The sequence below is a fragment of the Nematolebias whitei genome, chromosome 19 (genome assembly GCF_014905685.2).
Source record: "Nematolebias whitei isolate Nwh7 chromosome 19, NemWhi1, whole genome shotgun sequence".
Lineage (NCBI taxonomy): Eukaryota > Metazoa > Chordata > Actinopteri > Cyprinodontiformes > Rivulidae > Nematolebias > Nematolebias whitei.
Genome location: NC_056516.1, coordinates 11,527,003 through 11,546,715, shown reverse-complemented (window position 1 = coordinate 11,546,715; position 19,713 = coordinate 11,527,003). Strand labels below are relative to the sequence as shown.

Below are 19,713 nucleotides of genomic sequence, written 5' to 3'. Positions count from 1 at the left end.
ATGAGTTTGAGCCTGGTTAGATCACCACGGTAAAAGACAATGAGTTTGAGCCTGGTTGAATCGCCATGGTAACAGACTGAGTTTGAGCCTGGTTGGATCACCACGGTAATAGTCTGAGTTTGAGCTTAGTTGGATCACCATGGTAACAGAATTAGTTTGAGCCTTGTTGGATCACCATGGTAACAGACTGGGTGTGAGCTTAGTTGGATCACCATGGTAACAGACTGAGTTTAAGCCTGGTTGGATCACCATGGTAACAGACTGAGTTTGAGCCTGGTTGGATCATCATGGTAACAGACTGAGTTTAAGACTGATTGGATCAGCATGGTAACAGACTGAGTTTGAGCTTAGTTGGATCACCATGGTAACAGACTGAGTGTGAGTTTAGTTGGATCACCATGATTTCCACCTCATGTTCCCAGCTGTTTGTAATCACGTCCTGTCTTGTCTGTGTATTTAAACCTGTCTGTGAGTCTTGTTCTTTGTCGCCTCATCATTGGGTCTACCCTGTCCTGTCATGTTCCAGTTGTGTCTCCTGAGTGTGAGTTGCTGCCACGTCAGCCATTTTGATATATATTTATTAAATATCTTTATTTTTGTATCTCCTAGCTCCAGAGTGCTTGTCTGCACCATTGGGTTCACCCTATCCTGCTTAAATCCTGACAAGTGTGAGCCTGGTTCTATGATCATGGTAAAAGAGACTGTTAGAGCTTGGCTGTATCATCATGGTAACAGACTGAGTTTAAGCTTAGGAATTTCAAACTGATAACCAGGTGAAACCAGCTGAATAAACTTTGTGTCATCATTTCAGGACTCTTGGATTCTCATAGTCGTTATTCTTAGCCATTCCTCGACATACCTTGAGAATGTTTATGGATCTCACCGGAGGACACTGGCTGATCATTCCATCTTTATCAGAACTCTTACAGTACCCTATGATCATGCTTACCGCTCTCGTCATCCCCCTCTGCAGAATGTCTACTTCACTATGTACTTGTTTGTGCAAGGTGTTTTTTAATATCAGAGTTTTTTTTCTCAGGCAGGAAGAAAAAGTCTGATAGGAATTTTTTCACATCCAATTCCTACATGTGTCCAGTTTCATTACTTTTTGTCTGTCTAAACAGATCTCACTTGTAAATGAATCTTCTAGGCTCATTGCGTTGAATTTCAATTAAATTCAATTCAGTTTATTTATATAGCGCCAAATCACAACAAAGTTGGCTCAGGGCATCCTGATGCATGCTCAATAATCCAGGTAGAAAAATCCCAAAAAGTTTAATCTGGTCCTTTGATTTTTTTGAATGTCCAGAGGACCAGATTGAACTTTTTTGGATTGTCTCAGGGCACTTTACAGGAACATTCACATACATAAAAGCCAATTAGTAAAGTTCTCTATCTAAGGAAGCAGCAGAAAAGTTGAATCTTGGCTTCGTTGCAGTCTCCCATCCTGAGCAAGCACAGTGGCAACAGTGGAAAGGAAAACTCCCTTTTAAAAGGAAGAAACCTCCAGCAGAACCAGGCTCAGGACAAGCAGCCATCTGCTTTGACTGGCTGTTTTGAGAGGACAGGAAGGAGAGACAGACGAACACAGAATGGTAGGTCCAGGTATAGGTCCAAGTGTACCTGAAAGACAAAAAACATGTTAAGGATAGAAAAAATAATTACAAATACAAAACAGGTTGAGCAGAGTAAGTAAAGACAGTAGCAGAGTGAAAAGTGTGGTCAATTTGTCCTCCAGCCTCTAAGCCTATAGCAGCATAACTAAGGGACAGCTCAGGAAACCCAAGCCGACCCTAACTATAGGATTTAGCAAAAATGAAAGTCTTAAGCCTAGTTTTAAAACTGGATAATGTGTCACCCTCACAAACAGAGATTGAAAGTTGGTTCCACAAGAGAGGAGCCTGATAACTGAAAGATCTGCCTCCCATTCTGTTTTTATAAATTCTAGGAACCACAAGTAAACCTGCAGCCTGAGAGCGAAGTGCTCTGTTAGGAAAATATGGAACAATAAGATCTGTAGTATAAGATGAAGATAGGTTGTTGATTTGTAGGTTAGAATTAAGATTTTGAATTCAATTTTGGATTTGACAGGGAGCCAATGGAGAGAAACTACAACTGGAGAGATATGATCTCTCCCACTAACTCCAGTTAAGACTCTGGCAGCAGCATTTTGGATCAACTGAAGCGTTGAATGAAAAAAAGGTTGGTTAGATCACCAGCTCTGCATGTACCATCTTAAATGTGCTAAACAATAGTTAAAATTAGGTAAAAATAAAAATCCTCATTCATGTCAGCGAAACAGAAAAGTGATTCTGAGTTAAATATTTTTATATATTAGAATTAGAAAAATTAGAAAGTTATTCATTTTGTTCTGTTACTTGAAAATTAATATGTCTGAAATAATTGTTTGAAAAAAGGGGCAGATATAATAAGATTTTTTCTTCTTTCTGCTGCCTTTCATTTTAAACTTTTTTGTATCTTTTTATATATTGTTATGGAATTGTTTTGTACTTTTTTTAAAATGAATAAACTTCATACCATACCATACCATACCATACCATATTTTAAAAAAGTATAAAAAAGTTTCAAATCATTTCCTGATTGGCTAAAGCTGTTGAGGGTATGCTGAAGTAGTTGACTGTGTGTAGGAAAAGGTCTTTGGTGGTGGTGGTGGTGGTGGTTTTTTTTTATGAAACTTTAAACAGGAAAACGATTATTAGACCAAATGAGAAGCTTTAGTATGTTTTGAGTATTTATAGCATTCAGTGTCTAAGGGAGGACATGAAACTTTAGTTGGACACAAATTGATTATCAAAAGTTCTATAACTGGCATTTTACAATATATGTGAATGCTTTTGTACAGTGCACCAAGAGTTTAGTTGGCCCTATATACATAAACTGAATTGCACTGAATTGTTTGTAACGATCAAAAATGTACATACAATCTCAGGTCAGTTGTTGTTATGCACCAAGTTCTGCTCAGTGCATCCTCTCACACCACATTTCCCCTAATTTTTCCATAAATTAGGAGGTGTAATCACCTACATCAGCTTGTTAAGCTCTGCCTCCAGCCCAGAGTCCTACCACAGTGACTCCTCCAACAGCAACTACCAGCCATCCTCACCTGTGCGAGGCTCCTCCCGCAGCCACAGCCAGCTGATTCAGCCAGCTAACCATTCTCTCACCACCGGAGGCCACCACCTGCCAGGGACTCAGAAAACTGGTCACTCCTTGTCCTCAGGAAAATGTGGCGTATCAAGTAAGGCTAACATTCTTAAATGTTCTTTGAGGAGCTGAACCGCAACGATCCTGGCAGAAGTCTTAGATTCACATCAGTCGATTTGTTGCAATTTGTGTAACAGCCAGCACAAGTAAAACAACAACCAAAAGCAGACTTGTAGAAAATGTCTCACATTAAAAAAAGTAAATTTACAGTACGTGATTTGTTAAAATATAAACATAAAACAAGTTCTATTTCATCCCTCCTGACTGCCAGAGGGCGGTGCTGAAAGCACTGAATGTTCCCTTCGTGCATGCGCTGTTCGAGTAATACCAACGGAGTCCCAGGTGTGACACGGATGACCAATCAGAGGCTATATAGCCTGACGTCATCCGCAGCTCTGCTCCTTTATTTTTCTCGCGCGCGGTTCAATTCAGGGCTTCAGCCCTTTGGATTTTTGAACTTTTCACTGTCGTTGGAGGCCCGACTGCCTGTTGGCGGGAGTAGCGTGTTCGCCCTCCTAGGGGCTGCGACAGTTTAACCTTGTTCAAAGGTATTTCTGCTGTTCGTTGGGGTTCTACGGCGGTTACCGCCCAACCCCCCCCCCCCCCAAACTTACAGCGTCTGACTACGATGTGTGTGATTCAACACCGGTGAGTAGTGTTTTTCACATATATTTCGCCATTGGCTAGCGGTAGCGTTCACTCCGCTCCCGTCTGTTGGAGGCCTCTTACCGCGTGGTCGGTTGGACTGTGCTCCGAAGTTTGTTAATGACTACTAGGTGTATGATTCAACACCGGTGAGTAGCGTTTTTTACTTATATTTCGCCAGTGGCTTGCGGTAGCGCTCGCTCCGCTCCCGTTTGTTGGAGACCTCCAACCGCGTGGTCAGTTGGACTGTGCTCCGAAGTTTGTTCATGTCTACTAAGTATGTGATTCAACACTGGTGAGTAGTGTTTTTTTTTACTTATATTTCGCCATTGGTTAGCGGTAGCATTCGCTCCGCTCCTGTTTGCAGGAGACCTCCAACTGCGTGGTCGGTTGGACTGTGCTCCGAAGTTTGTTCATGACTACTAAGTGTGTGATTCAACACCGGTGAGTAGTGTTTTTTACTTATATTTTGCCATTGGTTAGCGGTAGCATTCGCTCCGCTCACGTTTGCTGGAGACCTCCAACCGCGTGGTTGGTTGGACTATGCTCTGAAATTTAATTATGTAGCCACCTGAGTTTCTGGCCTTGTTTTCATTGGTGGAGGCTAGCGTTTGCGCGTCCTCTCCCCAGTCATTTTCACCAACCTAATAGAAGGTTGGACCGAGCTAGCGGTACTAGCCTCCCTATGTTTTGGCCTTGTTTTCATTGGTGAAGGCTAGCGTTCGCGCACCCTCTCCCCAGTCTTTTTTACCAACCTCATAGACGGTTAGACTGTGCTCCGAAGTTGTTAACTACGTAGCCAGCTGAGTTTCTGGCCTTGTTTTCTTTGGTGAAGGTTAGTGTTTGCGCACCCTCTCCCCAGTCATTTTCACCAACCTCATATACGGTTGGACTGAGCTAGCAGTACTAGCCGCCCTATGCTCTGGCCTTGTTTTTCTTTGGTGAAGGCTAACGTTCGCGCACCCTCTCCCAATCATTTTCACCAACCTCATACACAGTTGTACCGAGCTAGTGGTACTGGCCTCCCTACTCTGGCCTTGTTTTCTTAATTGGTGAAGGCCAGCGTTCGCGCCCCCTCTCCCAGTCATTTTCACCAACCTCATAAATGGTTGGACTGAGCTAGCGGTACTGGCCTCTCTGAGTTCTGGCCTTATCTTAGTTGTTGAAGGCAAGTGTTCGCGCCCTCTCTCCCAATCGTCCTCTTTTTACCAGCCGAGCTAGCGGCATTAGCCTGTCTGAGTTTCTTTGCCTTGTTAATTGGTGACGGCCAGCGTGCGCACCCCCTCTCCCAATTCTCGGCCTATCCTTTTGTAGTGAACTAGACCTAAGGTCAGGATTTGATCCTAAGGACCATTTGGGACAGAACTTGTCATTTCATTGATTTGCATCCAGAAATACAGGTTGACCCATCCTGAGACTTTCTTTCTTGAATTAATTAAGTGAAAGAAGACTATTCTCTATTATCATTACTATTTTACAAATGTTTGATAATCAAATTGTGTTTTAGTTCAAACCATTTTTAAATGTTGAAGTGAACTAATCATTTAAATCAACTGTGAAACAGTAATAACGATTTTTAATCCTCATTCAAAGAAGAAATCAGGTTAATGATGCATTGTCTGATTTTCTGTCTTCAATGAGCGAAGTTTGTAAGTGTGTCGAAGTTCAAGTTTCGGTCAACTGAAAGTTTACTGAAAAGAAATGTCATGTTTAACTTTTACAGCAAGATACTGGAAGAAGTGACTCCACGAAGTCTGGTTTCTTCATAATATCTTTTTGTCTGTTCTTAAACAATCTTAATCTTTTCCTTGACTTTTCATAACACCTTACATCACAAAACACACCTCTGTTTTGGTCCATTGACCAATCAGAAACTCCCAAATGAACCGGAAATAGAGCTCTTTAAAATGTCGGTACTTCCTAGTTCAACCCAAGTTGAGTCGACAGTAGAGTTTGGAGGCGAGTTTGGGGAAACAGGAAAATCCTGACATGACCACAGAGCTCTTCCGAGTCTTATGGGATTATAACATTTTCCACCTCTGGGTGGAACTCTGACGGACTCCACTCATGTGAGTCCACTCGTGAGGTGAACTGTTGTTGATGGAGTACCACCACCACTCCGGACGGTTCTCTGCCACTCCTACGGAGACGCTGGACCGGTAGCGTTAACTGAACTCCGTATCCGCTGATTCATCTTCAGAGAGGTAACGAGTCGAGTTTACCACCGAGCGTACCGAGGAAAGCTGGGATCGAATGGAGGGTGTCGTTCTGTTCAACACTTTCCCTCACACACCATCTCCCTCCCTCTAAACTTCATCTTTCCATCTTTAAACTCTCCTATCTGCTAGCAAATTAATCCAGATATTTTTAGAAATGTCTGAAGCAAAGTTTTCACCACCGCCGTGTGGTAATACCTGCCGTTCTGCTGGAAGTGAGAACAATCGCTGCATTGTTTACCACTCCTGTAAAACTGATTAATAAGCTGTCGTTATTTTCAATTTTTGCCAATTAATGTAAATGTGTGATGTGTTAAACTTGATTCTGTTAATAAATGACCCACTGTCTTGGTGAGTCAAAGATAATTAACGTCTCACGTCCACATTTTATTAGATTCAATTGCACGTCAAATACAGTCCAGAAAAATGAAAGAATCCATTTTAACAGTATGAATATATCTCATGCATATGTTCTACTACACTTTCGTCCTTGTTTTCAATCTGTATCCTGGACGTATCTGGCGGTGCCAGCCCCTTTGCTGAGTTGCAGGTTTTTTTACTTGAATAAACTGCCTAAAGTAATGAGCATGGATGGCTCTCACTGCTGCACAGATTATGGGGCCGTGCTCCAGGAAGATGACGGTCATGACCTGTGTCCTGCTTGCCTTGGACATGACCATCTGGTGGAGGCCCAGTCAGAGAACCCCAACCCCTGCATGAATTGTAGCTTTATGCCTCGTGCTGTGAGGGTGGCTCGGCTGGCCCAATTTTGCCCCGAGCTTGGCAGTGACCTCCCGCCTTCTGGGAACGAGGCTCTACCTAGGCGCTCGAAGTGCCAGTCTGAGGCCACAGTCTCTGTGGCCCCTCCTAGGAAGATGCGAGCCAAGTCTGATTAGGGCCTCTCGACGAGGGTGGAGCAGCTGTCCGCAGAATTGGCAGAGATTAAGTCCCTATTTCAGGCACGCCATGACTGGGGGCTGAGCAAGTGCCAGCGACCGGACTCTCCTCCCCACCCATGCCTGAGCTGGCTGCGGAGGAGGATGTGTTATCCTTGGCTGTCTCTGCCTCTCACTTTTTAGGTGAGGAGGAGAGGCAGTCATCTTGAGTCTCAGAGACTGGTTCACTTTCTTCATCTCGGAGCACAGCTAGTGGGTCAGGTGATGGCTCAATGCAGGACATCATGCGTATGGCCCTGAGACAGCTGCAGATGGACATCCCGCAACAAGAGGAGTCCACCCCATAAAGTGACTTCTTCAGGTGTGGACGGGCCTCTCCCTCCTTTTCCATCCCTCCATCGTAGGAGTACTTGAGGGAGTTGCATGGTTGCTGGCAGGACCCAAAAGCCTTTGCACACTTTTCCGCGACTGGCCGAATGTTGGCGGCTGTGCATGAGCCAGCTGTAGCGGGCTTGGATCGCATGCTCACGATCGAACCTGCTGTTGCCTCGCTCATCGTGTCACCAGAGGAGGCTCTGCGTAGTGATGTTTGGTGTCCACGAGCTCAGTCTTGCGTCACTGATGAATTCCTCTGCAGAAGTTATTACGCCGGAGCTCGTGCTGGCCGCCTCGGCAATTCCATGGCACACCTCTTTCTTGCCATCTCCATGTCCCTTCAGGGGACTAGTGGTGCGACAGCAGCAATGAGCTTTAGCGATGCAGTGCTTCAGGCCTTTGCACTGATGACGAGGGAACTTGGACGTGTGATGGCCTTCTTGGTCCAGGCTCGCCGACAGGTCTGGTTGGCGCAGTCAACATTGACCGAGCCATGTCGTAAAACCCTCCGTAATGTCCCGGTGGTGCTGGGGGAATTGTTCGGGTCAGCTGCCTTGGAAGCCCTAGAACAGACCTGCCAGGCACGATGGACCAGGTAGCAGCTTTTGAGCCTTAGTAGGGCGATGCCCCCTCCACCTCCTCGGCATCCACGGCGCCCGTCGGCTGACCCCAGCATTCGGCCACCACCTCAGGGTCATAATTGACCGGGTGGTCTTTATCCTCGTGCGATTCAGCAGAGACCCGACAGGAGCTTTCGTGAGTCGGTCCATCAACCAGCTGAGCAGGCTCGGACAAGGGACTCTGGCCGCCGCCCCCCCCCACGGCCCCTAGGGGCCGTCGAAGGAGACGGTGATGCCACCAGGCCAATCATAGGATATTTCTCCCACCAGCAGCTCAGTTACTGGGCTGCTCACACCGTGGACCAATAAGGGGTTGCCACTCTGACCCATAGTTACCGGCTACAGTTCCGACGGCGGCCTCGCATCTCATGCCGGGTCAAGATGACTGTAATCGCAGACCCGGTGAAAGCTCAAGCACTAGTCCAGGAGCTTTCCGCCCTCCTGGCCAAGGGTGTAATCGAGGCAGTGGACCCTCTGTAACAACCCAGAGGCTATTACTCGACTTACTTCCTCATGCAAAGAGGACGGCGGGTTTCGTCCCATTTTAGTTCTGAGGGGACTCAACCAGTACCTAAAGGTGCTGCCCTCCCACATGCTCATGACAACACAGGTCCTTCAAGCTGTCACGAGGGGAGAATGGTTCACGTCTATAGACCTGAAAGATGCTTATTCTCATGTGCCTATTGCGGCAGAACATCGCCGCTTTCTCAAGTTTGCCTATCAGGGTCATCACTGGCAGTTCTGGGTAGTTCCATTCGGGCTCTCTCTTTCCTCGAGGGTGTTCACACGGTGCGTGAAGGCAGTCCTCTCTCCTCTGCAGGCCTACGGAGTGAAGGTTCTGCCATACCTAGACGATTGGCTTCACTGCGCCCCATCTCATGCGTGAAGTAGGGGTTGAACGAGTATATAACTTTTAAACTCGACATTAACATAATAAAACCCGAGTAGAACTCGAGTATTTGATGACATCATAGATCTCAAGATACAAAAATAAATAAATAAATAAAACTGAAATAAAAGGTAATTATTTACAAAAAAAGACCAACAAAACATTGGGAGCATATATTATGCTCCTACCATTTATCATACTTCAAATAAGTCACAGGAAAAAAATAAACTATTAGTTATTATTATTAAACTGCAAACACATGCAGCACGTCAGAAACGAAACTTAAAAACAGTGGATGGGCGGTGGATTGGACCCGGTGTTATACCACACTCTGTGACCTGCAACAGTGCAACACCGCCCCTACGGTCATACAGTGGTCACATAATATGACGTCACTACGGTTACTCGACATTACATTTTTAACCTCAATAGAAATCCTAGCAATCGATGTGTAGATTACTCGAGTACTCTGTTAATGCCCTAGCATGAAGGGAACATTCAGTGCTTTCAGCACCACCCTCTGGCGGTCATCCGAAGTTCATAGAACCGTAGTTACATACGTAACTTTCGTTTTATCTTACAGCAGTGCATAAATATGTCAATCACACTCATTGTATAATAAATTCAAGCAGAATGTCAAAAGCTACATCATACCTGCCAACATTTGCTGATGAAGATAAGAATGAGGGACACCTGTATGTAATACCAAGCGTCTGAGTAGTGAAGCGGTCCTAAGGGGGTTCCAGGACATGCCAGCCTGGAATGGTTTTACATTTTTTAAATCTACTCAAAATTATGCATTTTCTGTTCTTTGAAGGACATTTCACTAGATTCCTCTGGTTAATAAAACTACATAAAATCAGTAGTATAATATAGATTTATTGAAAGGTTAAACACTGACAACTATCCTTTAAGTCAAGTCAAGTCAGATTTATTTATAGAGCACATTTAAAACAGAAACTGTTACCAAAGTGCTTAACAAAAATATCACATCATCAAAAAAAAAGTAGCAAGATATATTTACAGCACATGGAATAAAAATATAAAACCGAAAACATAATTAGAAACAATGAAATACTAAATCGGATCACGTTGTGTCAAAAGTCAAGGAAATAATAACAAAAAGCATAAACTCAGTCAGAAACAATGAAATACTAAATCAGATCTGATGACCTTGTGTTAAATAGGAATAATAACAAAAGCATAAACAGAATCAGTATCAATGAAAACTAGATCTAAATCCGATCACCCTGTGTTAAATGTCTATGAGTATATGTGTGTTTTTAGGAGAGATTTAAAAGCAGAGACTGAGGTGGCCTGTCGAATGTTGATGGGCAGATTGTTCCAAAGTTTAGGACCCAAGCTGAACTTTAAGCTGAACTTTATCTGAAATCTTACATGAAAATTGCATTGCCCTTATTGTCCACTGTCACGGAGTGAAGAGGGGGAATTGGAAATAGCCCGAGAATTACCATCAATTCTCAGGGCTTGTAGTTAATCTCATTAATCTTGTCTCTCTCATTGAACAATCTATCACATCACACTGACTACTTGCAGATAGGGTTGTACATCTCTGTGTGATAGACGATTCGATTCGCATCTAGATACAAAGGTTACGATTCGATTCAAAAACGATTTATTTTAAAAACAGAACGATTTGATTCGATTCGATACAGTGGAAGAGCGATTCGGTTCGATTCGATTCAACTTTATATAATTCTACAGTTTAACATTTGTTGAATGTAGACAAATATTAATTATGAACAAAAAGGGCCATTTCTATAAATGTGACATTCTTACATTATTTTAAATTTGTAAAAGTCTACATATACCATATTTAAAAGCGTGCAGTAAGGCACTCGCAAAAATAAAGTAAAAATCCAAACAACAGAATCACATGTCAAATGTGTTTATTTTTAGACATGGACCTAAAAAGACCAGCTAAAAGAATATTTCTTTGTTTGATGGGATCAGTATAAAATGAGAAAATAAAGAAAAATTATAAAATGCACAAATGATTACAGCAGCATGTAATAAAAAAAAATATAGGAATAAGCTACAGTAAGCACAAAGGACCTGTGCAATAACCTAAAATATATGCGATAGATGATCAGCTTTATTCAAATTTTTTTCCTGTAATTAAAGATTGTAAATATTATAATGAAGAGAAATTTAATAATATTATAAAGACAAAATATGACCTCTCCATTATTCATATTAATAGCAGAAGTTTAAATGCAAATTTATCAAAAATAACAGATTACTTAAAACAGTCAAACGGCACTTTTAGTATAATAGCAGTCTCAGAAACATGGCTGAACGATGAAAGTATAAATAATGCTAACATTGAAGGGTATGAACTTTATTATATGAACAGAAAAAATAAACGAGGTGGTGGAGTAGCTATATTAATAAATAAGGAAATAAAATGCAAAAAAAATGACAAAATGTCAGTAACAATTGAAAATCTTATGGAAATAATTACAATTGAAATAATAAATAAGAATTCTAAAAATATAATTATAAGCTGTGCATATCGATCTCCTGAGTCAAATATAGAGCTATTCAATAATCAAATCGTGGAGCTGTTGGAAGGGAGTTCAAATAAAACTGTTTTTTTGTGTGGTGACTTTAATGTTGACTTAGGAAATAATATAGACTCACATAACAATATTACATTTATTAACTCAATGAATAGTTTAAATCTTTATCCATTAATATCAAAACCTACAAGAATTACAAATCACAGTGCCACAATAATTGATAATATTTTTACAAATATAACAAATGTAGTGAACTAGGCCTGAGGTCAAATCCTGACCTTAAGGACCTTATGGGACAGAAACTGTCATTTCATTGATTTGAATCCAGAAATACAGGTTGACCCATCCTGAGACTTTCTTTCTTGAATTAATCAAGTGAAAGAACACTACTTTCGATTATCATTACTATTTTACAAATGTTTGATAATCAAATTGTGTTAGTTCAAACCATTTTTAAATGTTGAAGTGAACTACTCATTTTTAAATCAACTGTGAAACAGTAATAACGATTTTTAATCCTCATTCAAAGTGGAAATCAAGTTGGAATATGTTACAAAGTAATGATTCAATTTCTTGATCGTCTGTTTGAAATGAGCAAGTTGTGTAAGTTGGTCAAAGTTCAAGTTTCGGTCAACTGCAAGTTTACTGAAAAAGAAATGTCATGTTTAACTTTTACAGGAAGATACTAGAGAATTGGTATTGGAGGGGAGTGGTGGCGCAGAGGTTAGAGAGGTGGGCTTGTGATCCGAAGATCGCCGGTTCACGCCCCGACAACATCAAAATTGTGGGTGGGGTAGGTGAAACACACACACTTGCCCCCACCCTCATTCGCCCCACTCTGGGCCCATGAGCAAGGCCCTTAACCCCCACCATGTGCTCCCTAAAACAGGTCTCTCTTGAAAATGAGTTCTCGTGGCTCAATGAGACTAACCTGGATAAATAAAGGCTAAATGAAAAAAAAAAAAAATGAAATGAAAATTGACTCCACGAAGTCTGAGTTCTTCATAATATCTTTTGTCTGTTCTTAAACAATCTTAATCTTTTTCCTTGACTTTTTAATAACACCTTACATCACAAAACACACCTCTGTTTTGGTCCATCGACCAATCAGAAAGTTCTCAAATGAACCGGAAGTGACCTTTTTTAAAAGGTGCAACACTTCCTAGTTCAGAAAAGTTCTGCAAGAGGTTCCACCTCCAGTTGGAGTCGGGTGGAGAGTTTGCAGCTCCAGTCGTTTGGGAGAACAGAAGTCCAGCATGATCCAGAGCTCTTCCGAGTCTTGTGGGGATTATGACATCTTCCACCTCTGAGTGGAACTTCTGAAGGACTCCACTCATGTGAAGTCCACTCGTGAGGTGAACTGTTGTTGATGAAGTCCCGCCACCACTCCGGACGGTTCTCTGCCATCCTACGGAGACGCTGGACCGGTAGCTTAACTGGAGCTCCGCTTCCACTGATTCATCGTCAGAGAGGTAATGAGTCGAGTTCACTACCGAGCGTACCGAGGAAAGCTGGGTCGAATGGAGGGTGCCGTTCTGTTCAACACTTTTCACTCACACACACACCATCTCCCTCCCTCTAAACTTCAATCTTTAAACTCTTCTATCTGCTAGAAATCATTCCAGATATTTCCAGAAATGTCTGTTGTGAAGTTTTTCAACCATCGCCGTATGGTTAATGTCTGTTGTACTGCTGGAAGTGAGAAAACAATCGCCGTATTGTTTCCTCCTTGTAAAACTTGCTAAATTAGCCATGTTGTTATTTTCCAATTTGCCAATTAATGTAAATGTATGATGTTAAAATTTTGATTCTGAAAATAAATGACCACGTTCATTTTCATGGGTCAAAGATAATTAACGTCTCACGTTACATTTTTAATTATTCAATGCACGTACATTATACAGTCCAGAAAAATGAAAGAATCCGTTTAATTTATGAATATATATCAGCATATGTTCTTCTACACAAATACAGAAATAACGGGTGGTATTTTGTTCACTGATATAAGCGATCACTTACCAATCTTTACACTTTATAAAAATCATCAATGCAATATTAAAAGAGAACCAAATAAGAGAAAAATAATAAACACGTCAAAAAAAGCTTGTGATAATTTAATAGATGATTTACAGAAACAAAATTGGATGGATGTATATGTTGATGATGTAAACAAAGCATATGAAGTATTCATTAATATTTTAGGAACACTGTATGAAAAAAATTGTGTGCAAAAAAATGATACAAAGCGTAATGTTGTTGATAAACCATGGATAACTAAAGGGTTAAAAAACGCTTGTAAAAAAAAGAACCACCTGTATGCATGCTTCCTAAAACTAAAAACAAAAGAAGCAGAAGAAAGATACAAGAAGTATAAAAATTTGTTGGTATGGATAATAAGAAAACAAAAGAAGGAATATTATAGTAATTTATTAGACAAAAGTAATGGTAATATGAGGGCAACATGGCGAATAATGAATAGTGTTCTGAAAAATCATGAAACTAAACCAAGTGTTCCACAATACTTTGTAAAGGATGGTAATGAGATCCATGATCAATATGAAATTGTAAATGAGTTTAATCATTATTTCGTAAATGTTGGCCCAAGTCTTGCAAACAAAATACCAAAAGTGGATACAAATGTGAATTCTACAGTTACAGGTTGTACCAACAGTATCTTTCTTGAAGGAACCAACAAAGAAGAAATACTGAATATTGTAAAAAATATGGCAGACAAAAGATCAAAAGATTGTATAGACATGGATATGATGATTGTAAAAAAAACAATTAATTATGTTACTGAGCCGTTTGTATATATATATGTAATCTGTCATTCTCAACAGGAATATTTACAAACAATATGAAAATAGCCAAAGTAATTCCACTTTTTAAAAATGGGGAGAAACATGTGTTTAATAATTATAGACCGATATCATTATTGCCACAATTTTCCAAGATTTTGGAGAAGCTATTTGTTATCAGATTGGATCGATTTGTTGATAAACAGAATATACTAAGTAATAGTCAATATGGATTTAGACAAAACAATTCTACATCAATGGCACTCATTGAATTTATGGAACAAATAACAACTGCTATTGACCAAAAACAGTGTTGTATTAGTATTTATGTTGATTTAAGGAAGGCCTTCGATACTATAGACCACGGAATTCTTCTTGAGAAGTTGTATAGATATGGTATTAGAGGGCCAGCATTAAAATGGGTAAATAGTTATTTAGAAGGAAGGAAACAGTTTGTTCAACTACATGACAGAAGATCTGAGTTTTGTAATATCATGTGTGGAGTGCCCCAGGGTTCAGTACTTGGACCTAAGTTATTTAATTTATATGTAAACGACTTAGTAAATGTGTCAGGTCTTTTTAGATGTATTTTATTTGCAGATGATACAACTTTTTTTTGTCAGGGTAAAGATATAGAACAAACGCTGAAAATGACACAAATAGAATTTGTGAAAATTCAAAATTGGTTTCATCTTAATAAATTATCATTAAATCTAGATAAAACATATTATATGATATTCAGTAATAGTAAAAGAAAAGTTGATGCTCCATTTATGGTAGAAGGAACTGAGATTCTTAGTTAATGAGGTGAAGTTCTTGGGTGTTATTATTGATGAAAAATTGACATGGAAATCTCATATAAATAACTTAAGAACAAAAGTAGCAAAATCGATAGCAATTCTGTACAAAGTAAAGGAGTTATTTAATGAAAAAGCACTATTTATGTTGTATAATGCACTAATTGTTCCTCATTTAAAATACTGTATCGAAGTCTGGGGTGAAGCATGTAAAACAATTACAAACCCACTTTTTATTTTGCAGAAAAGAGCAGTACGAATTATCACCAGACAAAAATTAAGACATCCATCAAATGTATTGTTTTGTCAACTCCAGATATTGAAATTCTATGATTTGGTCAATTACAGCATTTTGCAGATTATGTATAGGGCTCATAAAATCATATTGCCCGTCAATATTCAAGTACATTTTATTAAAAAGGAGAGTGTTTATTTTCTTAAAGGGATAGAAATGTTTGTGAAGCCTTATTTTAGCACTAGTTTAAAAGAACGATCCTTTGTAATCCAGGGGATAGGATTATGGAATGGTCTGGACGATACATTTAAAAATGCCAGATCTCAACATATATTTAAGAGAATGTTAAAGGAGAGTTATTTGACAGAATACAAAAAACTCCAAATTGAATCCACTAAAGTTATTGTTTGAGTTGATGATGTTGTTCTTTAGTTGATGTTGTTTTTAAATCACTGAAGTTGTTGCACGTCTTGCTTTTTGTTTTTGTTTTGTAACAAGACAGTAAGGGTAAAAAAGGGGCAGATATTATAAGATTAATTCTTCTTCTGCTGCCTTTCATTTTATTTTGACTGCATACATTTTTTTTCATTATTTTTGAGTTGTTATGTTTTTAATGCAATGAAATGAATAAATAAAATAAATAAATAAATAAATAAATAACTAAACCTGTCACACACCCTGTGTAGTTTGGTAGTTATGTGTCACGCTCAGCGGCCCCCGCTGCCCCCCCATCTGCCTAAGCCTCTGCTCTTCATATCACAGCCCCTGTTTTAAGATCATTCATGTTTTTTCCTGCCTCAGTTTCTGTTTATTTCATCCTGTTTGGTCCTGCACTGCCTATCACCCATTTTCTGCTCCTGTCACTCTCTCTCTGCAATCTGCACTCATCTGCTGCACCCTGTCTCTGCAATCACCACTCACCTGCCACACCTGTTCAGCTCACTACTTAAGCTCCACTCTCACTCTCCTCAGTGCCAGATTATTGAAAGCCTCAGCCAGTAAAGTATCCAGCATTCGTTCGTTCCTAGTTTCTTTGTTTTTGACCACAGCTTCCCTCTTGATTCCTCGTTTTGACTTTGCCCCTGTCTGGATACCACGCTCTCGGCCTACATGGTACAACCTCGCTCTCCTCTTCGACCACGACTACGGATCATCCTTTTGCCTGTTCACACAGCTCCTGGCTCTCGACCCCTGCTACGTCCCTGGATTCTGTTTCCTGCCCAGCCCTCCAACGTTCTCTGTCTCAGCTCTGCTCCTGCCACAGAAGGTTAGTGACGTGCACACCACCTCTCAGCTCCCAGAACCTTTTTGCAGTCACTAACCTGTCTGTCTTCATAGATTGGACCAGAACTGAGGCTCAGATCCTTCAGACGAACGCCTTTAATAAAATAAAACCTTTTATTTTAATATTGTCCTGAGTCAGGTGTTGTGCCGATCCATACAGACTCGTTACAGTTATGTGCAATATATATCATGTGCATTTTAGCTTATATTACATTACTACCTTGGAATACTTATTCACACAAATTCATTCTGCTTCACTGTAAAAATTCTACAATGTTTACCATTTTTCTCTCCAGAAACTTTGTAAATATTATAATTACTTTTTCACTTTTTGGTAGTTTATTTTGTACCCTTATTGCATGCTTTAGTATTTCTTGTTTGCTTGTTTTTTAGCAAGTCAAATCGGTTCTTCTCATCCTGAGCATTTCATTGTGTTAACCTTGCATATGACAAATAAACACAACTTGAACTTAATACAAAAACATAATGCAAGAACAGTACGCCTAACAACAGCAGCACGAACATGAGTTTGTGTGAGCAGGTGGGCACAGATTAATATAACATCATGTCATTTAAACAGCAGCATGAGATCAGATCAGCAGCATGGATAATCAGCAGCACATATCAACAGTCAAAGTGCCGATTACATGTATAAAAGAAATCAAAGTGCAGCTTTCTGACCTGGTGAGGTAGTCTGAACAAAAGTAATGTCCTGCATTTCTACATTCACGTCAGGTTCAATCTGAACTCCAACACAGTGAAGTAGTTCACTTCCTTATGTTTGTATGTTTACCTATATTTTTATTCATCATAATCACTGTCCTCATCTTTTTTTTTTGCAGCAGATTTTTCTTAAGGAAAATCAGCTGATCCACATGCTCATGTTTGAGTAGACTGCGTTTTGTGGAAACAATATCTCCTGCAGTGCTGAAAACTCTCTCAGATGCCACACTGGTGGCCGGTATGCACAGATACATTTTAGCCACAGATGACAGCAGTGGCAAGTCCTGTTGCTCTTTCCACCACTGTAGTGGGTTTTTTTTTTCAGGGGCAAAGGATCACGCTCTCTGTACCTCTTGACTTCTTCATTGGCCTGGTCCCTCACAGATCTAGATGCCGTCCTTACTTGAAAGTCTTCTCCCAACAGCTGGTCCAGGCTGACATCTTCTTTTTACAAGGAGGTTTATCATCTGAAATAGAAAACAAGTACCTTATATTACTGGCTATGTTTGCCATGAAGTTTTTTAATTGACTACCATTTTATGTATAAATCTTCATTTGATGTTCAGAATTTATTTATGTAAGGACTCGTGTACATATGTAAAATATGTATCATGATCATCATCATCATTATTATTTAACTCTTTCTTTGCATGCAGATCCTCTCATTATAGTGAATGTGTTTTATACTGATACTATGACTGCAGCACAAGTTTAAGACAAAGTCTTCTCGTTCTTGATCACAAGTTATAAAACACACAAACCTTTATGCTCATCTTGGGTCAGGGGTACATCAATGCAGATGTCTGGATCTCCATTTGCTGGTTCACTCTGACATGGATCAGTCTGCACTGGACCTCTCTGAACTGAAGCCCCCGTTACCTAGAAATAAAACATGAAATTACATTTAGTGTACAGTATGGTTAAATGCAGTGTAAAGAATCAAACAGTAGTCAGAATATATCTAATGACAGCAACAAAACACAGCAGACTGTAACTGAATGTACTGTAATATGTATTTTGACAGTGTGTTGGGGGATTTACCTTGTGATGCAGGGATGCTGCTTCTGCTGATATGCTTGTGAATGTCCTCTCTGCATCATGGTTACTGAGGAAGGGCAGGGACTTAAAACGGGGGTCCAGAGCTGCTGCAGTGTGGAAGAGATCTTCAAGGCCTGAGTAGCGTTTCTCCAAGTCATTCTTGAACGCCTGCTTCATCTCTCTGATTAACACTGAGTCTTCATCTGATGGTTCAAAGTTCTTTTTAAGCTTTGCTTTTACAGGAAGAATCATCAAGAGTGTGGGTCGCTTGTCTTCAGACATGCTGGTAGTCACAAGTTTGACCGGCGCCATCAGTTTGACAATGTCTTCAATGTCGCAGAAGTCTTTGTCCTTGAGAGTACTCACCTCTTCTCCTTTCTGAGGTCCCTGGACATGAGTGCTGCAGAATTCGCAGGATGTTGCTCAAAAAAGCATTCAAGCATGTCATGGGAGCTATTCCACCGCGTGGATACATCTTGGACGAGTTTATGGGAAGGCAAGGCTAGTTGTTTCTGTTTCTCTTGAAGAATTTCTGCTGCCCTCACACTATGATGAAAAAAGGCAACGGCTTTCCTCATTCTCCCCAGCAACCTTGCTACTGTGTCAACTTTAAAGGCTTTCTGTGTGGCGAGATTAATAGTGTGTGCAAAGCACATGAGGTGAGGGGTCATCTCTGCTTCCACTCCAGCTAGTACCATGTTTGTGGCATTGTCTGTCACCAGGGCTGGATCTTTATCAAGAAGGTTCCAGTCAACACATGCCTGTTTTAGCAGAGCACCAATGTTTTTCCCAGTGTGGGATCCTTTGAATGCCCTGGTTTGCAACACATGCACATTTAACTTCCAGTCTGGAGAGATGTAGTGGACAGTGGTGGTCACATAAGACTCAGTGGAGCATGACGTCCAGGCATCGGTTGTAACAGCAACTCGCTCTGCATGTGCCAATTCTTTTTCAACTTGGCTCTTCACTTGGGCATGCAACGCTGGCATGCATGCGTTTGTGATATGCTGCCGGGACGGAATCTTATATCTGGGCTCCAACGTATGAATCAAAGCCTGAAATCCTTCCCCCTCTACTATATTGTACGGCCATAAGCCCTTAGCTATGAAACGGGTTATTGATACCGTTATATCCTTAGCTCGTGATGAACTGTCGCCGAGTTGCCCGTAAAATTTAGTGATAACGTTACCCGTCGCTCTCTGTGTGGCAGCTGCCTGCTCCTGCTCGTTGTTATGGGGCTTGAGAAGTTCGCCATACTCCTCTGTGTTTTCTCGTTGCATGTTGATCAAGGTTTGTTGTGCTACCAGTGTACTTCAGAGGTGCTCTGCATAGCTTACAAATAGCGTGGTTTTTGTCGAGTTTTCCGTCCTTCTTGTAAAACCCGAAAACGTTCCACACTTTAGACATTTGTCTGGCTGCTGTATTGAAA

General features: G+C 40.6%; 1 protein-coding gene across 1 annotated transcript in view; it reads left to right on the top strand.

The window, feature by feature from the left end:
- The window catches only part of nr1d2b (nuclear receptor subfamily 1, group D, member 2b), a 69,573-nt gene that overhangs the window by 959 nt on the left and 48,901 nt on the right, over positions 1–19,713 (top strand). Inside the window, 1 exon segment of the mRNA XM_037693625.1 lies at positions 3,029–3,259. Within this exon segment, the coding sequence (XP_037549553.1) occupies positions 3,029–3,259 (231 nt within the window).